This window comes from Pomacea canaliculata, linkage group LG11 (genome assembly GCF_003073045.1).
Source record: "Pomacea canaliculata isolate SZHN2017 linkage group LG11, ASM307304v1, whole genome shotgun sequence".
NCBI lineage: Eukaryota > Metazoa > Mollusca > Gastropoda > Architaenioglossa > Ampullariidae > Pomacea > Pomacea canaliculata.
In genome coordinates this window covers 13,313,003-13,334,001 of record NC_037600.1, presented here as the reverse complement: position 1 = coordinate 13,334,001, position 20,999 = coordinate 13,313,003, and the positions used below count along the sequence as shown (strand labels likewise).

The 20,999-nt window shown below is 38.6% G+C and overlaps 3 protein-coding genes across 3 annotated transcripts; 2 read left to right on the top strand and 1 right to left on the bottom strand.

Annotated features, from left to right (window-relative positions):
- Positions 1 to 1,358: 1,358 nt before the first annotated feature.
- Positions 1,359 to 11,320, bottom strand: LOC112575102 (probable ATP-dependent RNA helicase DDX31). The gene is made up of 17 exons (XM_025256682.1): positions 11,172 to 11,320; positions 9,734 to 10,003; positions 9,198 to 9,273; positions 8,643 to 8,757; positions 8,329 to 8,438; positions 8,131 to 8,172; positions 7,816 to 7,880; positions 7,401 to 7,520; positions 6,549 to 6,658; positions 5,841 to 6,076; positions 4,986 to 5,192; positions 4,666 to 4,725; positions 4,205 to 4,395; positions 3,706 to 3,790; positions 2,954 to 3,056; positions 2,189 to 2,398; positions 1,359 to 1,727 (listed from the first exon to the last, which is right to left on the bottom strand). Exons 2-17 carry the CDS (start codon positions 9,811 to 9,813, stop codon positions 1,669 to 1,671), a joined length of 1,869 nt encoding a protein of 622 aa, XP_025112467.1. The 5' UTR covers positions 9,814 to 10,003; positions 11,172 to 11,320; the 3' UTR covers positions 1,359 to 1,668.
- A 379-nt stretch (positions 11,321 to 11,699) lies between these two features.
- Positions 11,700 to 14,236, top strand: LOC112575108 (40S ribosomal protein S5-like). The gene is given in 6 exon segments (XM_025256689.1): positions 11,700 to 11,788; positions 12,055 to 12,172; positions 12,784 to 12,891; positions 12,893 to 12,997; positions 13,516 to 13,743; positions 14,075 to 14,236. Coding segments are annotated over 5 exon segments (627 nt in total). The 5' UTR covers positions 11,700 to 11,788; position 12,055; the 3' UTR covers positions 14,144 to 14,236.
- Positions 14,237 to 15,148: 912 nt separating this feature from the next.
- LOC112575109 (monocarboxylate transporter 4-like) lies at positions 15,149 to 20,914 on the top strand. Its single transcript, XM_025256690.1, is given in 10 exon segments — positions 15,149 to 15,965; positions 16,173 to 16,374; positions 16,879 to 16,994; positions 17,354 to 17,497; positions 17,937 to 18,204; positions 18,568 to 18,742; positions 18,745 to 19,036; positions 19,140 to 19,336; positions 19,339 to 19,450; positions 19,662 to 20,914. Coding segments are annotated over 8 exon segments (1,554 nt in total). The 5' UTR covers positions 15,149 to 15,965; positions 16,173 to 16,374; positions 16,879 to 16,981; the 3' UTR covers positions 20,015 to 20,914.
- The last annotated feature ends 85 nt before the right edge of the window (positions 20,915 to 20,999 follow it).

Below are 20,999 nucleotides of genomic sequence, written 5' to 3'. Positions count from 1 at the left end.
AGTGACCCCATGGAGAACAGTTTTTTTTTTAAAAGTATTGTTACAGAAGGTTTCGACAAAACTAAACAAGTTAAAAGGTAGTATTACTTACCCAGTGCAAGGTGGTTTGCTCTTTGTCGCCAAACTTTTATGACAAACAGAACTTGGTCGAGATGAACTTTCTGTTATCGGAGTTTTCCACAGATCGGATACTCCCCCTTCTGTCTGCACACTACTGTAGAGTAACACCACTTCCGACAGTCCGTCAAGCCTATCTTTCATCATCCATTGCGCTGATAACCCCTGACCTTTCCGCCTCTTACAACTATGAAAGTTCTTTCACCTCGCTTCTGCACTTTAAAAGACGTAAAAATCCATGTTTTGACACAAAAACCGCTGTTACAAATGGCTCTGGAAAACAGGTTTGGGTGCTTTACACCTAGGGAGGTGTTAGCAGGGGTAAACAGTAAACAGTAGCAGCAGAGGCGATGGTAGTGGTGGTGGTACACACACACAAAGTGGCACGACACACCAGTTATATTCGCCGTGAGATTCAAATATCCAGATCACTCAAACTATCTTGCAGTGACTGGATGTACTAAACCTGATAAGATATGGTATCTTACACGAGAAAAGAAGTTCGCCTTGTCCTCGAGAGGACAATAGTGCGGGCAGCACTGTGTCGTCCCATCAACCTTGTTGTCCCAAATAAGTGTCACGGATAATCTGCTAGTTTCAGTATGCATGGACTGGATATTTTGTCCTTTTGTCAGCGCGTGTCTCCTATTCAGTAGAGAAAACCTGCATCCCATTATCAATTGTTTTACATTCTTCTTTTATACTTCATCTTGATGTTGTTCAATGTCCATATACTTTGCTCATCGTTCATTGGCTGTTATCTTTCATTTCTTATAAATATAAGTAGTTTTTCTTCAAGTTTTTTTTTTGGAGAGGTTGGGTGTGAAAAACAGAATTAGTTTATCTTATCCAAACCTTATTGACTGGAAAAGTAATAGTGTCATTTTATGAGGGTTGACTCAATATGTGATGAGAAATTTGATGTTAGGCGTCACTGCAGTCACAGGCTAGCCACTATTTCAGCTTTCAACATACTTTACTTCGCTCACCTAGCAACTAACTCTGATGAACGGATGAACAATAAAAATAATGTTCAATTTTTGGTTCATGGTTATTTTTAACCTCCCTTTCTTTATTTTGGGTCACTGCTACTCCTTTACTTTCTTTCTCACACACACGTATTCGCTCTCTTTCTCTCTCACACACAAGGAAGGTCTGAGGGTTAGAGCCTCCTAATATAATGCCTGGATGTGCATCACAACAAATTTCAGAGACCAAATCGGAAATTAAGAGCCTTTTTCATCTTTCTTCAATCTTTATTATCATAATTACAACAATCTTTAAACCAGCGTTTTTAAAGTTTCTTGCTTTTTAAACTAAGACTTTTGACACACCCGTATGTGTTTTATAGAAATTTCAAAAAGGTTGTTAAATATATGTACATATAAATAAAAGCAACCTTTGGATACGAATTTTTATTATTTCATGCAATCCAACACAACTTTGCACATATACGATCAACGTCAGTAATACACAAGAGCCTGCTCTCTGATCTGGTCACCCTTCACTTCTTCTTGGTTGCCTTTTTCTTGACAAAACTGCTGTTTGGTCCTAAGCCACTGCCGAACTCTGACACGGTAGCAGAAAAGGGCAACTTCCTGCTGTCGTGCCTGAAAAGTCAAGCAATTAATGTATAAAATGATGTATAAAATATGCTGACACTTGCACTTACACACTTAACTCTTTATATGCATGTATATATAACCATTAAAATAAATACGTTTCAAGGAAAAACCTCCTAATGAAAGTATACAAAAGTTGTTTATATATATATATAAAATGGTTTTAAAAAATCATAACTTAATGGCAAAAAGCCTCATTTCCTGTGGAAGTCAACTACTATCTCTTTGATCTTAGACATATTTAGGTGTAGACTAATTTCAATGCACCACGCGACCCGGTTATCCACTTCCTGGCAGTATGCAGGCTTAATGAGACCTTCTAACGTGGTGTCATGAGCAAACCACCATCCAAAAGGCAAGCCAGCTTCAAGCAGTGCAAGCCAGGTTCCATCCATTAGAATTAGGTAAGTGGAGGCAACTTCTGCAGTCAGACCTCAGAGTTCACCTACCTTCTCTTGCTAAATCTGCTTTTGCTCGGAATCGAAAGCCAGGGTTGAATGCTTTGCTCAAAGGCCTGTTTGCTAAGTTGCTCAGATGTGATGGTGTCTGTCGCAGAGCAAAGCTCTTTGCCACATGGCCAAGGTGAAGGTCTTTGATGGCAAACATCTTCTTGAGGCTAGTGGTGTAAGTAGCATAGGCTCTCACAAATGACTGGTACCCTGAACAACACCCAGACTACTATGTCAGTAGGTTTATTCATGATCTAACCAAAGCCTTTGCTTTAAATGTTTGTAAGCAGTTATGCTTGGTAAGAAAATGTCAATCAATCAATAAAAGAAATCAAGTGAAAGCTTCATTACCAATGTGTATATTAAAGCATGCTAACAAAATTAGGTTACCACTACCCCTACCCTCCACACCGGAACCAAAAAAAAAAAACAACCTGATTCTCATATTCTACATGTAAGTCTAAATATTAAAAAAAATCAATGAACCACTTTATAGCAGCCATAGTTTTGTTAGCCATGGTAAACCTTGCATAATCGCTACATATACTGGTCTCCCTCCGCAACAGCTACCAGTTCAGGTTAAAGACTAGACTGATCTCATGAACATCTCTTCTTTTCAAAATTTGAAACCATATGCCTTTTAGTTAATGCTACTTTTAAACTATCTGAAAATTATAATAAAAGGATGAAGACAACTAATGTTTCACAGAGAAAAGGCAATCATTAAACAGTTAAGAATTTACAAACAAGGACTTGCTCTTCAACCTTTTGCTGCCAAAGTCTGCATGTTTGGGTCCCTTAACACACATTCTTCAAATCTGTCCTGCAGGTATGTGGCTGCTTCCTCATATGTGCGAGGATCCTGTCTCTAGGAAAGAAAGATTTCACATTAGTCACTCACCCCACTGAACAGACAGGAAACAGCTGTTCTTTTGTGTTCACACAGCAAGGATGCTTCATTAAGCTTCAAAATAATCATTGGTAAAACAACAGTAGCCTGCTGTCCTGCTAAAAGCCTGTTCTTCACAATATATGAACCCTAACCATACAACAGTGACATGTCGGAACAGCTAGAGAAAGCGACAGCACAAGATAAATAGAGCTAGATGCTGAGCACTTTCAATTATTTACTGCTACCAGCTACTCACTGAATGTTGCTCTTTTCTTGCAAGAAACGGTATTGCTTTTCTTCATAAACAAAACTCCTAACTCAAGCTAGGTAAGCTTCCAATCTTACTCTATTCTTTGCAAAGTCTGCCTAAGACTTCGAGAATGAACAAATGCCTACAAGCTTGAACAATGGACTAGTTATAGCCACTAAAAAAAAAATACATGGAGATGAATATGGTGCTGCAACAATAAAAACAATAAGCTCCAAGTACATGAAATGTAAACTGTGTTTCAATAACAAAAGGAAGGAAATTTTCCCTCAAACTGAAATTCCCTCCCTTAGCACTATTCTAAGCCTGAAACTAACAGGAAAAGTGTGCCAAAAAAAAAAAATGGGGGATAAATACTTTCGTCAGAACTGGCGGCAAGGGAAGTTCATATACGGCTGTCAAGAGGGTGAGGAGCACGTCCTTTATCGGTACTTCACTGAGGCTGCACAAAAATCAGAACATACAGAAGGGGACAGTTTAAGTGATAGATAACTCACATATATAACTAATATTTCCACGGAATTACAGATAGTTACTAAGACTGAAACAACCCCTCTACCACTGTTTAGTAATATAAATAGGTGTAGTGTTTTTCTACAAGCCACACTATAGCTCCTAAAGATTAATACAACTCTCCACTCCCGCAACCTAACAACAGGCCTTAAATCCCCATGTCAGGAAACTGCAATACATTGACATTATACCAAAGTATTTAAGACCCAACCCTGGAACAAAGACATGTATGCATGAGCGTTTAAAAGGAATTATGTTTGCTAAAATTTAACACAGTAGATAATGACTCATAACTCAGAAAGATTTTGAACCTCGTTTCTGAATCTCTCCTTAGTCAACAAACCTTATTTTGTGATTGTTGAGTTCTTTGATGTACTCTGCTTCTGCCGGCATCAGGAACAGAAGAGCATTTCCCTGTTTTCCAGCCCTTGCTGTGCGGCCTACACGATGAATGTAGTCAACAGTTGCACCTGGTGTAGTATACTGTACTATCCAATCAACCTTTGGCAAATGCAGTCCTCTGGATGCGACATCCTGTTGATGTAAATTAAAGAAAAGTATCAAAAGATATTTTTTTAAAAAGCAAAACCAGCCATGTACTTTGATTGAACTGGTAAGTGTTTGTGAGTTTTGTAAAAAGCTTTTATTCACATATTTGTGTGTGAATATCCTTTCAAGCTTAATTCAACACTATTTATTTTTTAACAAATATATCTCACATCCCAAAGTAATGAATATAAACATGTAGCCTCCAAAACAAGTCACACACATAAACTCCATGACTAGAAAAATGTAGACACCTACTGTACACAACAAAACACCCTGCTGAGCTGCACTGAAGTCTTGAAACACCTTCGTTCGTTCCTGGTAAAAGAAAAAGATTATAAATAACAACACATATCTCAAGGCATATTAGTGAATTTGTAAATCCCCAAGAAAGTTAAAGCAAAATAACTGCGCCAAGATGTCTAAGTGTTTATTTTTCACTGACATACAGTTTCACAATCCAATCTATCAACACAGTGAATGGTAAAATGCACCACAAGGAAAACCAACATGTTTAAAAATCCTGAAAATGAAGCATAACATTTTGAGTAAATGATGAAGGAAAACAAGGAACTAACCTTTTGTGACATTTCACCATGCAGCTTAAAAAGTGTAGCTGTTTCCGATTCATCTTTGGTGCCAGGCAGCACATTATCTTCATCTTCAGTGAGGTGAGAAGACTTCTTGGCACCAGAAATGAGCACCTGACTAAACAGCCGATGATGAAACTCTACCGAATCTTGTGTGGACAAGAACACCACCATTTTGCTTTTTTTGCTCTGCATCTGCAAGAAACTTTGATGCTGAAGTTTCCTAGCTCCCTTAGTAAATCACTTTCTATTGTTAAACAAGCTGTTATCATTTTAAAAAAGTCAAAAGTTGTAGAATCTTAGAGAAAATAACTGCATATCATTATATATATTTATAATAATCAGAAAACTCACTGAGGGCTGTTCCCAAACTAGTCAGATTCACAAACCTTATGAAACTGAAAAAATGTCTCTTGCAGCACCCTTCCCTGTTTGCTACAGATTTTAGCCACTAAGGGGGTTAAAAAAAGAATCCATAAACAAGCCCTAATAATAGAGTTAGTTGAAATTTAATGGACGAGAAATGTGAAGTGAAAGGGTGTGTGAACAATGGCACAGTATCTATCTTCACTTACATCAAATCAGAGCCGGCGCTAGGGGGATGCGAGGCCTTTGGCAAATAGAATTGGAAGCCAGCACAACATACGTAGCAGGGCAATGGAAAATTCTGAAATGTCTCATCCTGACAGAGTACTTGTTAGCATAGGGTCCCCATCAAGCACAAGGCCTTGGGCGGTTGCCCCTGCTCACCCCACTCCTTAGAGCCGGCTCTGATCAAATGTCTGGCAAACGAAATGCAATCATAGACTAAACAATCAGAATTATCTAAACTGCTTTGCTTACCTTACACCTCCAAAGGATAAATGCAGCCAAAGTGACCAAACGAAGTTTACAAGGAACAATTACAAAATACTGCTTGAGTTTTTCAGGCAGAGCAAACGCCTGGTTGTCTGCACTGGACTGTGGCCATATGCTGACAGTATCTTGGACATTCTTTGATTTTGAACCTTCATGCTCCATGCTTGAGGCATCAATCATTTCATGATTTCTTAGTGCCATTCCAGCAAGTCTTTCAACCCCTGTCAAGTAAGATTTTACTGATGTTAAGGTTGAGAAGATCCTTTTATATGTCATTTCTAAGCGAATATTACAACCAAGAAGTGTCACAAGGAGGAATATGGTTTATGTTACATTTAGAAGTTTATTTTAAACTTCAGCTTATGAAGAGGCTGAAAGTCAGCAAGTTCATGTAAACCTCACAGTCCAAATCACAGCACATATTTACAAGAAAAAACAACTTTTACGTTTGGTAAATGCTCATACATATACGCAACTAAACAGATACTCAAATATAAGTTGCTGTCTCTCCAGAAGAAACCATTAGCAGAAAGAAAGCAAGACTGCTATAGGATCACTAACTTACTGTACAAACACAGGTCACAAACTGCACAAACACTAGATCACTAACACAGTACAAACACAGGATCATTAATGGCACAAATACAGGATTACTAACTTATAATACAAGCACAACTCTGGTGCCGGACTTACCTGTGGTCAGAGTAGCTGACAACAGTATAGTCTGCCTGTGCTCATTTCCTTTTGTGTTGAGGGCTGTTACAATTTCAGCGACGTCTTTTTCATATCCCATATCTAACAACCTGAGAGCCAAATAAATGTAATTAATACAAGCAGTCTGCTGATCATGATAACAAATGTAGCGCATGTCATTATGTCTAGCACTAAAGAAACTAAGAAAAAATGTATGTGTATGCATGCACACACATGTGTTGTCCACATGTATATGATTATGTGGATTTTTTTTTAGGTTACTTCCTGTGGTTGTTGAGCTAGTACAAATGGTTCTCAACTATATTATACATCAGTTTACAACTATCACACCTTAATGGAAATTACTTTTCTAAAGAGTTTAAAAGCAACAAACATGAATTTGAGCAGATACAAATAACACAATGTTCTTTTAAATGCATTTTTTTTAAAGTATTTTAAATAAACCCTGCAAAATTCTTATAGCATAAGAACAAAAAATTCAATTAGATTTCAATCCACACTTTTGTCATTTATTACACACACAAATTCCTGCTATATATATATACGAAGTCCAATCACAATAATCTCACATAATTCTGTTTGAAAAAGAATATCACTATTAACTACTAATGCAAATTATATCATTGCAAATGCATGCATACTCCCTCTTCACTTTAGGATTAATATACACTGCAACCAGATATTTTCATATCATAGTCAAACTATTTTTCACTTGCAGTTTTAAGAATGCTGTCATCAACTTCTTTTCAACCTTCCATAATCATCAGGTCACTTATTCTCCTACCACCCTCCATGCCACCACCTAAAAAAGGAAGAAAAAACCTCACATACCTGTCTGCTTCATCAAGAACCAACCACTCCACCTTAGACAGAGACAAACAATCTGTATGCTGTATGTGGTCCAGAAGGCGACCTGGTGTCCCAATAAGTATGTTGATACCCTTGCGGATCCTAGAACAGTCAACAACTAAATTATTCATGAATTCAATCATTCTGGTATTCTCGTGTCAGTTACAGAACCAGACTTGTAATCTGAAACCAATTGCGTACTAATATTTTGTAAAATTAAAATTCAAGTTGCAGATAAACAAAAATGAATACTAGAGAAAAGCAAAGTAATATTTTATAATGGAAAATAGCAAGAGTAAACCATAAAGAAGTGTTGCTAAAGTTCACTTTATTTTGATATAAGACTAAAAATGATACAATATAACATTTTTCATTGCATAAAACATGACAAACATACCTTGCTTTCTCAGTTTTTCGCTTTTCTCCTCCCATTAAACATCCAGCAACTATCCAAACAGCACTCTGCAAAGTAGGGGTAACTTCAAATCTAGGCCCAACAACATCAAAGACAAATAATTTGCAAAATTTCTTGTATCTCCTCCAGCAGATCAAATAAATCAAGAACATAGCAAAAGAATCAGATAAGAAAATAATTCTTCCTCAGCTAAAGACATCTGAGGTGTAAAAACATACATGTACCACTTCTTCAGCATTTTTTTTTTTTTTATCAAATAGTTCAGGAGTGAAATATTGAAAATTCCAGTTTTGTTACCTGCAATACTGTTGAAAATGTTTCCAAAGTCTGTACAGCAAGCTGAAAATATGACAAAATATAATTAAAGAAACTCAGAGCACAAACTTCCTTTAAATTAATGACAAACCTTGTGACTTAAACTGCATCCACAACTAATTGGAAGAAATGCTATGTAATTAAGGCAAACATGTGTCAAGATGATAACTGAAGCAATACCTCTCGTGTGGGCACAACCACCAGGACATATGGACCATCATCTCGACCGACTTTTATTGCACGGTTCATGAGGCAGTTAATAATAGGCATAGCATATGCCAAGGTTTTACCTGTGAAACATAAATCTTAGTATTTTATTGATGCATTATTAGCAATGCCAACAGCAGTAATATTAATAGTAACAGGAGTGGCAACGAAAAGAAAATTAATATTTATTTGTATGTGTGTGAGAGAGATAAAGCATTACTGAAAATAAGGCTATTTTTTCATCAAGTAAGGATATTTTATAGAAACATTTGGACAGAGATTTATACCAGATCCAGTCTGTGATTTCACAAGAACATCATTATTCTTCAGTATCACTGGAATAGTCAGCTGCTGTACCCGAGTCATGACTGTTAACCCAAGACGTTGCTCCAGTGTGGAGATCTGTAAAAAGTTCACATGCAGATATAAGAAATTTTTTATCAAATTTTAATTCTCCTCTTACCTCCTCCCCACTTCAACCTCTGATTTCTAGACATGATCAGAAACAGATATGAAAACACACATAAACACAGGCACATAAGGAAACAAGCTAAAAATGACCCATAGCATAGTGGTCCAAGGAACAGTGAACACGATTATATCACCATGTCCATGAAAAAAATTTAAAAAGCATAACATGCTCTTTCTACCATCTAACAAATCAGATATTCATTTTTGCTATTCTGTTACTGGTGGACAGGGAAAGTTTTCCAGCTACAAAGAATTAGAACCAGCAATCTTCTTTTACTTAAGTGTAATATCCCCAGACTTCCCCATATATTTACAACATTACTACACAAACAGATTACATATATTTTGTTCTCTTGCCCCACATATCTTACTAAATGAGGATGAAGTGAAGTGTCTTGGAATTTTGTTGATGCAAAGACTTCCTCCTTGATCCCTGGTACATTTGCACTTTAAAAGTAAAAAAATACAGATGAAGGAGATGAAAATTGATGATTGCCAAGGCTTAGACTATTTACTACTAATCAAAATCATACAGGGGGTCCTTGACTTACGACGTTGTTCCATTCCCACGTCGCGCCGTAAACCGATTTTAGCTGTAAGTAGCATACGTACATACTGTACATCTGTGGCTTGACCAAATACAGAAGGATATTTTTCCAGTAATTTTGTATAGCATGCAAATTATCTTATAATATATAAATAACCCTCAGAGGAAAAAAGGTTCTACAACCCTGCTATACACATTGGTTTATATATATTTCAATGTAAATTTGTAAAACAAAAAAAAAAAAATTATTGGAATATAAATGTTGTTTAAGCTTTTTTAAAATAAATTTAATTTAAATTTTAACAGCATAATTTACCTTAAGTTTAAAACTAGACAATTTTGACACCTCTTTTATCTAACCTTTTCACAGAAGGTATCTCAGGGTTGTGTTTAAACAAAGAGGAAATAGGCTCCCCATGCACCTTCTGCTGAATATGCATGTTTCTCGTTTATTTTTCCATTCAATTTTTGCTTCTTAGCAGGAGATTCTTCAGACTGTTTCTGCTCCTCGTTGACAGCTGTCCTTTTACCAAAACCTTTGGAATTCTTAAATTCCTGTTTGGGGATGTTTGATTCTGATTCACGAAGCTTGTTTAATTTCAGAGACCTTCTCTGCTTGATTCGTTGAGCCTGGTATCAAAAATTATATTTGATCAAGCTAAATAAATGAATTACATGCTAAATGCATTCTCGGTTTTAGAAGTATACAAAACAAATAGGCCTTAAAACATTTTTACATTGGGTTAGTCTAAAATGTATTTTGATTTTCATTATTTTATATTAGTTCAGTCATCATACATGGTACACATAATAATAATGCAGGCTGTCAATATTCACGGAGAGGAGTTGTCCTCTAAATCTCATGATGTAGGTAGAGGTATTATGACTATTTAGATCAAAAGAAAAACCATGGTCAGCTCTGCAATTTCACATGAAGCCCTGAACTGAGCATCATTTTTTTTTAATTGCCTGGGTACAAATCTGCTTTTCTCAAAAACAACAAAGTAAATGCTCCAATTGAGAACAAATGAACATTGAGACTTCAATATTCATGCAAACATAACATTAGAGACAATTTCTCTTCAGTTCAAGAAACATCACTGTTTAGAAGTAAAACACTGTTTAACTTAGTTTAATCACATTTACACATGACATAATTTTCTTATATCGTTGCTACCCACAAATGGTTTCCATTTAGTGTAAGTTTTATCTGTTAAATTGTTTCACATTGACAATTCTTTATTAAAGAGAGGTAAAACAAGCAAGAAAATGCTTTTTTTCCATTTAGCCCTCACCCTTTACGGGAAAAAAAGAATAATTAAGTACTATGAGAATAATTAGTAATAAGAACAAGGAAGGTATCAAAGGAGAGTGGAAGGTGAATATGTACCAAAGTGAATGTTAAGAAAAACATACATTTACAAAGTTTCCTGGAGTTGGGAGGTATCTCTTTAAGCCTCATCTGATTTTCTTGAATGTATTTAGGTAGATGGCGTCGAAAGCAGTTCAGGAGTTAAATTGTTTAAATTGCTTGGAGAGAGAGGCTGTTCCACAATGCATCACTGTAGCATTTTTATTCCCTAGTACATTACCTAATGTGATGTGATGTTGTGTGTGTTCTTATTTCAACGTCACTGTTTTATGGCTAACTCTAATGAAAAACTAAATTATCGCAAATAAATAATGATATTAAATGGACAACATCTAATCTTGAAAGACGAGAAATACTGTAGAAGTGCGAAAATTAAAAAATCAACACTGTAACCGATTATCAGTGATTAAACAACGCAAGTCTTACCCTGTTCCCAAAAACTTTCTGTTTAGATTTCAATTTAGTAGCAGGAAAAGAATCTATTCCAGTCAAGTTGACAGATATGTTTATATCTTCGTCCATGTTTCGCGACACACGTGTTATTAAGGGGATGCTATTCTGTACAAAGTCATTGTTATTGACACGGATTCATTTCCCTTTGCTCGTTATCATTGGGCATTTTGTGTGTCCATGCCTAGTTTTAGCACTTTTTTTCAATAGTTCTGTGTTGACTTGTAACTGTGTGATTTTATATATTGAGCAGCTATGCTGGTTTTTTTTTTAAAATAGTTAAACGCCTTTGCACACTTCAGTCATCGCACAGTGGAACAACATAAAGTATTTTCTAACTAATTACCACAGATTTGTTTTCTACTAACTATACCAACATGTTCATAATCTACATATTTTCTTGTTTGTTTATTTACAATTGCCTAAAAAAATCAGCTACGCTAAATGCTTGCAAGTTGCTGCGTAAATATTTCGTCTGCTAGTTCTCTCACGTCCCTTCCCCAACTTTGAGAAGAGTTACAATCCTTGGGACCCCGTGCAACGGAAGTGGACCCCGTTCGCTTGTGAACTTCCTTTCACGCTGGGTAGTCAAAGTAAGAAACACGATGCTTACTATATTATCAAATATTTCGATATTTTGTAACTTCTGTTAGAATAATCCTTCATTTTGGTGTATGACCATTGTAGTTTTTTCTTCATCTTCTGTTGTGCTTTAATTTTTTTCTGTAAATAACTTACGATTTTGTAAAATTAAACTTCTGTCAATGTGATGTCGGTGGTGAGGGTTCCTGACTAACGTGGGAAAGAAATGCTTTTCGTAAATTAATGAAAAACAATGACCATATATTTTATTTTTCAGTATGGCGACCGAAAATTGGGATGAGCCAGCATCTGCTGTGGCGGAAGCCATGGCAGAAATAAAATTGTTCGGAAAATGGTCTGCCGATGATGTTCAAGTATCAGACATCAGCTTGACGGTAAGTCAATAGCCGTTAAAAAGTATTTTTAAAAAATAATAAGCATTATTCATGTTATCATCTTGTAGACTTTGTTTATCAAGCAGCTTAGCTGATTGTATTTACATTGTCCTGTTAAATTGTGATCAAGAGAACGACGACTGAAGAAAGATTTGTAGAAATGTAATCTTTTATTTAGTTTTCCAGTTATTCCATGTAAACAGAAGGGCAGACTTGCAAGATCTGCCACTTAGTAAGACATTTAGTTTTGCAAGCTGGGAAAATTTGTTTCCAGCATTGTTGTTGGTAAGTTGAAATCAGCCGTTTGTAGCAACTGCAAAAAAGATTTTCTATAGCTCAGATAGTATTGATGTAGAATAAGATTTGTTCCTGTAGTATACCCGGCGGCGCATCACCAATACCGAGAAAGTTGGCTGTCCTAGGTTCAGCTCTCATCTCGAGCACGCTATACTTTCTCTGCATGTGACATCTGTTTACAGAGCTGGCTTCTTTTTCTGTTGTACAGCAATGATTCCCCCCCCCCCGCAAACCTTTGCTCCTTTAGTACACTGATTTGTCACAGACTCAAATTGCAAGACAACTATTATAGCAATAACTGCTGCCTTTTTCAGGATTATATTGCAGTCAAGGAGAAGTATGCCAAGTTTCTACCACATTCTGCTGGACGTTACCAAGTCAAGCGTTTCCGCAAGGCTCAATGCCCCATTGTAGAGCGCTTAGGCATGCAGTCTGATGATGCACGGACGAAACAATGGCAAGAAACTCATGGCCATTCGCATTGTAAAGCATGCTTTTGAGATCATCCACCTCTTGACTGGGAGGTGTGTATCATTTTTTGCATAATTTTATATATTTGTATTCTTGTCAGCCTGTTGGGTTGCTTTTCCTTAGCAGAGAGATATTTACCTAATTTGTCGGTAAGGACCTCTTTTGTCATGTAAATGCTTTTCACTTGATCAGATATTTATCTAGTTTAGGCTTTCTGCGCACTTGCTCTTGCAAGAGCCTGCTTCGGCATCACCTGCACCTTACAGTACATGTTACCATTTCCTATTGTATTTTTGTCTGCCACTGTCCCAAATCTTTTGTTGATTATTTCATAAAATAGGATCAGTTGGCCTGACCAAGGTCAACTGCTTGCAAAATACCTAATAAACCAACTGTGTTGAGGTATTTGACAATTGCATATCACTGTAATGTATGATAACATTGCTTAGTCAATCATATGTGCACTTTATGTGGTGACATGTTGTGGCTCTATGCTCCTTGAGGAGTAATAAGGAATAAAGTAAAATTTTATGTTGCCTTCATTAACATCTAATTTGATTGCAATGTCTTTTCAGAACCCCCTCCAAGTTGTGGTCAATGCCATTATCAACAGTGGACCTCGTGAAGACTCCACTCGTATTGGCCGTGCTGGCACAGTGCGACGACAGGCTGTTGATGTTTCACCCCTGCGTCGTGTGAACCAGGCCATCTGGCTTCTGTGCACTGGTGCCCGAGAGGCTGCTTTCCGCAACATCAAGACCATTGCAGAGTGTCTGGCTGATGAGCTGATCAACGCTGCCAAGGTGAGCTCTTCGATCTTGAATATAGTATATAAGAGGTTTTTTTTAATTTTATTGATTTATTGTATAGTAAGAGTTAGTTGTCCCCACGTTTTTTTGCTTTGGTCTGTTAGGTTTGTGAAAGAAAGTAATACTGAATATTCATATTGGCACTATCAGTATTTTACACATTTAGGTGTTATGGGCACACTGGAGGAGGCTACCTTATGGTTACTATGGCTTTGGCTTTATGGTATATATTTAAACAGTGGACTGCATGCACACTGTACTAATATTTCTCCTAGCACCTCTGTTCCTAAAATTGCCAGTTACATGTTTCTTTTGTCAATTGCAGGGCTCTTCCAACTCTCATGCCATCAAGAAGAAAGACGAGCTGGAGCGTGTTGCCAAGTCCAACCGATAAGACTGTTTTCTTGGCAGGCTACTGCCATGCAAAGTGCACTGTGCTTCTGCAGCAAATTAAAGTAAACAAGTATAAAATGAGTTGTGGACAGCATTTGCTTTTGCATTGTTTTTTGTATTGTGCTGAAGAATGTTGTCCGTTGTCTTTATCTTACTTGTTAAAGTTTAATTAGCTGCAGTGACATGTGGTGGATGTGTGAAGCTTTAAACAATATCTTGGACAAGTTAGTGCCTTATACACTTGTACTTTGAAAGTTGGCACCTTTGTCCGGTGATGACATGACCAAAAGCACCTTGCACTTGTAGTGTGTCGTTGTCAGAATAAACTTAGTGTACTGCATAGGAAGAAAGGAGTGATAAACCGCAGCCAGTTTGCTTTAGAATAGTAAGATCAAGCAAGGTTGGCTTGAAGAATACAGTGTAGGAAAGTCATCTTCACACAACAAAAGGGAGATGTCATCAGACTTCGAATCAAGGCATCCAGTTGAACTTAACTAACGAGTTTGCTCATCACTATCTGGACGCACAATTGAAGAAGTGAATGGGACAAGTAACTGACCGCGAAGGAAGTGGCAGGATACGGAGACCTGTCAAATTTTGATCCCATCTGTTCCCTTCATGAGGGAAAAGCCAGATCCAATTGAGAGGTAGTAAACATGAGTATAAAAGAGCCAAAAGCTAATGCTGTAAAACTAATACAGGAGACAAAACTCAAGAGCTGCCCATTAGGCGAGGTACTCCCAATACTCAGTGGGGGCAAAATGGTTAGCCTGTCACCAATACAGTGGGTTTGCTGTCCTGGGTTCAGCTCTCGTCTCTGTTTTCAGGGCTTGCCGTGATAAAGCCTTTGGTGGCTAGGAATAAAACATTTCCCTCAACCGACCTCTGGTAGTGCAATGGTTAGAGCTTGTCACAATAGAGTGAGGATGGGTTGTCCTGGGTTCAGATCTTGTTTTAGGCATGATGTTCTTTCTCTGCATATAGAATGATTACCGGCTGTCTACTTTGCCGTGATTTAGCCTCATTTGCTGGCTGCACTACCTTCCACACCCAGTTGCGCTCTGAATGTGAAAATTTGTGAGTAAACTAAGTTTATGTCAGTGAACAGGTAAGACTGCTTGTTGAGAAACAAAAGGACCGTTCCCTGTAACCAACTTCCTTGCTTGCTCAGTCTTTGTGCGGCTTCCTTGTATGCACTAGCGGTTTTTGTACTTAAAAGCTTTCTTTCCGAGGGTATGTACACACCAATGTTAGCGGAGAGGTGTGAGCTGCTGAGCAGGAACATCTTGGACAGTAATATAGTCCACGGTTTCTTGTATTACAGTAATAACAACACCAGTAAAATCAATTTTTGAAGAAATCTGATGCCCTGGAGAGACGACATGCTGGTTGAATGGAAAACTCAGAAGTTAACTATATTGCGATATTCTTTCCATACGCTGGTCTGGCAGGTTTCGCTACATATTTTCCGATTTTTTTATTTATTTTCCCAGTCCGTGTTGGCGAAATTGAGCACTCGGTTCGATGAACCCTACATGAGAATTACAAAGGTCATGAGAGTTTCATTTATCCGTGTTTGTGTGTGGCTGATGTAATGTTTTCAGTAGACGGATGTCGCGCGCTGCAAGCAGCTTTGAACGAAGGTCAGCGGAAAGTGATTCTTTGCTGTGTCGTGCTCGGAGGTGAAGGCGAAAGTTAAGCTAGCTCGGCTAAAATCTCAAAACAGCTGGATCATGGAGGACGAAAATGAATGCACTGGTGAACACACGAAGAGAGGAAAAGGTGAATCTTCGTTGCTGTGGTCTGAAAGCCAGGATGTAGACGTGAGTATTTGTGATCATGATTCATGAACACGGACCAAGTGCAATTTATTTATATGTGATATTACCGGTACGTGTTCATACACATACATGTATTCCAAAGAGCAATCGTTTATAATCAATTGCCCTACTGAGACAGTTTCAGGGGATTAGAGGTTATTTTGCGATACCGTCGTTTAATCAGTAAAGGTTACGTAACTTGGTGTGCAGAAAATTGTGGTCAACGATCATTTGGATTACAGTCCATCGAGAAGGACTGATGATAGCATGGATAACGTCGATGAAAGTGAAACCAGTGTCAGTCCAACTATAGTTCTGGAAAAGGATGACGAGGACCTGGAGAAATCACTACAAGACAGCGGGTGGGCGTGGTTGGTGGCTCTCGGCTGCTTCTTGTCGCACGTCATAACTGGTGCGTTGGAGAACGCCGCTGAATGCATCACCTTGTTGACAATTAACGATTAAATGAACTGCATTACAAATTATCTCAATAGTTTTTACATTTGCATTCAAATTCTGTATTTATTTCCGTCGTGCTGAGAGCGTGAAGCTTTTTCTCGCCTTCCAGTGCATGGGAAGTAACTCGTGCACACTAACGACTAAAAATGGTGTTATGTCCCTTGAATAAGACCGCTTTATTAGGTGTACTGCGTGCGTTGTATGTTGTCTCATGCAGGGCCCTTGACTTTAAAAAAAAAGCACTTTCGTGAATCTGGTTAATTTAAACAAACACTAATAACTTTATTTCATTTGAAATTTTTGTTTGTTTTACATAGTCACTCCTTTCTCATGTAAATGCTAAATGACCTTTCGGCAGTACATTATAGAATTATTTACTGTGTGATGGACCAGTTTCAAAAAGCGCCTGCTGACACCGTACTGAAATAGTAGTAACCCTTGTGTGATTACGTGACAGGCGGACTCGAGAGAACCGACGGGGTGTTCTTCATCAAGCTGACGTCACACTTCCAGTCCAGCGCCAGGTCACGGCGTGGGCGGGTGCACTGACGGCCACCGTCATGCTTTCCATGGGTAAGGTTTCCATCCGTAGCCGTCTGAAGAAAAGAATAAGAAAAAAATTAGAGACTGTTTTGAGACACGAAGCCAAACGACCCAAAACACCATAATGAAATGATACTCTAGCAACGGGAACGCAAACATCGCGGAAGATTTATATCGCAAAGTTGTCACGTGATTATTTTTCGTATCGCATTAAGGTATGTAATTGTTTGCACACGGGTAAAATTTTACCACATTGACTGCTATCAACATTAGTTCAGTTGATACGTGTTGTTTGCACAGGTCAGATTACACTCAGCTTGTATATGTTGACAGCACTTATACTCAGTACTATGTTGAGGGTTTAAAAACGAGTTACTGCCTTTCCACAGGACCCCTGGCTGGGGCAGTGTGCAGCCGCTTCAGTGCCCGGGCATCGGTGATGGTTGGTGCGGTCCTCTACACCGCCGGGCTCGTGTTCAGTGGCCTGGCCCCCAACATGCCGACCCTGCTCTTCTTTTTCGGAGTAGTGCAAGGTGAGTGCAATGCCACCTCGTAATAGGAGCGATCTCCTTATTATCCGCGAACACTACCATACAGTACGATGCAACTCTCTTTTTTTCTTTTCTTTTTTCCGAGATGCATTTATAGCAGCTTGTATCCACTTAGAATTCTCCCTCTCCACTTCATCGACAGATCAAAGAAACATTAAAAAGTCATAATTCATTGCGTGCTCACCCACACACAAACAAGCACAAGTATTCAGAGGTCAGATAAACATAAGAACGAAGGGGATTCATACGATATATATGATAACATCATAAGAAGGAAAAAAGAGGTGGGTTGAAATTATTCCGATGGCGTAACTAAACGTCTAGGTCGGACATGATTCCTCAACCTCACAGATGTTCCTTAGCAATTAAACTATCTGTACGATAGAGGAACTGGTGATAACGACGATGATGATCATTTCAGGTTTGGGTCGTGGCCTTGCCTACGCCCCGGGTCTCATTCTGGTCGGGATGTACTTTAACCGTCTACGAGGCGTGGCCGTAGGACTCAGCACAGCGGGGGTGGGGGCCGGGACCTTTCTCCTCCCTCCCGTCGTGGAAATGCTCTTTGAAACATACGGGTTCTTCGGGGCCTTCTTTATCCTCGGCGGAATCGCCCTGCACTTTTTTGTCGTCGCCTTCCTTTATCGCCCCCTGTTTCTGCACAGAAAGATCGTTTTAACCGGAAGAAGGTAAAATTCTTTCTCGTTGAACATTTTCCATACATTTTTCGCAAAAAAAAAAAAATGCAAGTGACAATTGAAGCGGATCTATCTCTACTTCGCAAGTCATGGATTACAAAACCTGAATTGGTTGGCATATCTGCTACAGTGAGGATATAAAGAAAGAAAAAAAATGAATGAATGAATGAATAAAAGAAAGAATGAGAAAGAAAATAATCAAAGAACGTGAGCGAACGTATAATATAAACTGGTTGTCGGAAACTAAGAATTTGAATATACGAGTTTAAGGCACGGATTACCGTTAAATTGCCATTTTACTTGTCATTTGCAAGGATTTAAATGGAAGTGTCACTAGAACCTCAATATTTTCAGATGTCAGACTGAGGCTTTACTCGAAAATGAGAAGCGGAGAGATGTTGCTGAATTACCGCAGACTGTCTATGATAAAAGCGAGCACAACACAGTGAACCCCTCCCTGTTAGAAATGCATCTCACACACCTCCCCCAGCAGGAGAGCTTCTTGGTAACCCCAGCCGCTTCAGTGCCAAAGGCGAAAGTATGATGGACGATACTGTCTGTGTTTCTTCGGTCTCAAGTCATAAAAGTCATTTGCTGAAGAGCTTTCTTCGGACCTGCTTTCCTGTGGAGAAGCAGGCGACTGGCTCGAAACGGCGGAAGCTGATGCACTGGTCATTGCTGAAGCAGCCAGCGTTTGTTCTCTATTGCCTAAGCATGTGTCTCCTCACGGCTTCCATGAAGTCTTCCATCGTCTTCCTACCGCCCTTGGCCAAGTCTCGAGGAGTGTCGGAGACCAACGCTGCTTACCTGCTCTCCATCTCAGGTGAGTAATGTTCTTTACTTTACTCTTTACTGATATGAAGACAGCCTGTTTGTGTGCTTGCGCGCGTTGAAAAATATATATAAATATCAGTAGATTGTTGCAGGTGTGGCTGACACCGTGGGTCGAGTACTTACCGGTGTGGTTCTCGAGCTGAGCATAGTACGACCTTACCGACCAATGGCCTTCAGCTCCTTCCTCTTCGCCATCGGGGCGCTGGCCTTCGCTTCACCTTTTTGTCTACCTTTCCACACTTCACCCTCGCTTTCGCCTTCTTCGGCTTTTTCACTGGCGCATGCGCGGGATTGAAGTCCGTCATCCTTGTCGACCTGCTGGGACAGGAAACCCTGTCGTCCTCCTTCGGGATCATGAGCTTCTTTCAAGGCGTCGGCAACTTTGTGGGACCCCCTCTCTCAGGTACCGGATCTTCTAAACCGGAAAAGGTTGACGAATATGTGACTATGTTTGGCAAAGGTTTTACCCGACTATCGTAGCTAGAGTCATAAGAGTAATTTTTTTTTTTGTAACGCGAACACAGTTTTGGAAAAATTTCCAAACTAGAGAAGAGGGGCAAGGGGAGGTAGGTTGTTGCCTCTGTCGTCAAGTCCACCTAATTTTTGTGTTCCAGGTGTTCTGAAGGATGTGTTCGATCAGTACGATGAAGCTTTTTATTTGGGCGGAGGAGCGATGACTGTGGCGGGAATCTTCATGGTCATCTCCAACGTCTACACAGTCTCCCACAGGCCAGGCAGAGAATTGTTTGACATCTGTCCGAACAAATCGGACAGCTCCCTAAAGCAGGGGAATCCGAATAAAAAGTTATCGACAGTACACTTGATTAAAAAAAAAAAGATGCCCACCTTATTACAAATGCCTGACGTGTTAAAGACAACAATCAAAATCCACAGCATCGAAAAAAGCCCGCAAGTCCCAAAGTTAAGTTTGGATAAAGCCCAGATAGTCTCTTGCAAATTCTTATAAATTTTAATCTGAGCTGACCACTCTGTGGGGGAATATTAACCTGACCGAGTTTCTTGCCCCAAGCCTTAAATCTGACTCTCGTCCTCGCATAGTTGTGACAACCTGAACCAAAGGTCAGCCTCATAATGTCAGTTAACTATAATATTTCCTTTTTTCCCACTAATCCCCATCATGAACAAAACTGAGAGTCAAGACCAAAGGGATTTGTTTGTTTGGTTGTTTTTCTGTGTGTGTGTGTGTGTAAAATTGCGAACTGAAGTAACAACAACTTCACATAGTCATTTATTGTTTCAAATATATTTTAACACAGCAATTTGGTTCTCAAACTTTATTTTTCTTTTAATGGAATATGAAGGTAATAAACAAAAACTTCAAGTTAGAATGTTTTTAAACACTTGTTTGAAATTTTTTAAATTGCAATTAATTTAAGAGAACCTAATGTTCCTTGAAGTTATCTCACAAGAAATTATACCATCATCAAGTGAAACGCCTCTTCTTCAAAATTTCTTTCCAAATCATAAAATGTTTATTTTCTACGCTGCATGAACATCAGTATCAACAAATCAACAGACGAGACTTATCTTAAAAACTTGTCATTGTTAAAGACAGCTTTATTTGTTTTCAGAAGGGTTCATCCATTTTTAAGGAAAGAAAACAGAGTTCAATAAGCAGCTATGTGGTGTTCAATTTTTATTGATGGAAGGATGAAAATCTCGGAGTGTTTGCGACATTAATTAGTGTTTTTAAATGTTAGGAACAGTTAGATAAGTGTACTCAGCGCGTACACACCATACTTTGATCAAAGTTCTACCTGAATTTATCCTGAAATGTCACTTGATCCTTTTACACTTCATTTATCTTATCTCTTTTTTTTTTCATTCGCTTTTTATGTAATGAAGTGAAATCCTTCTTAAGCATTTAAGTTCAAAAAGCAATATGATAACCCTTGGACAGCTTTCAACGGAGTTAGTGCCTCCTACTGTTT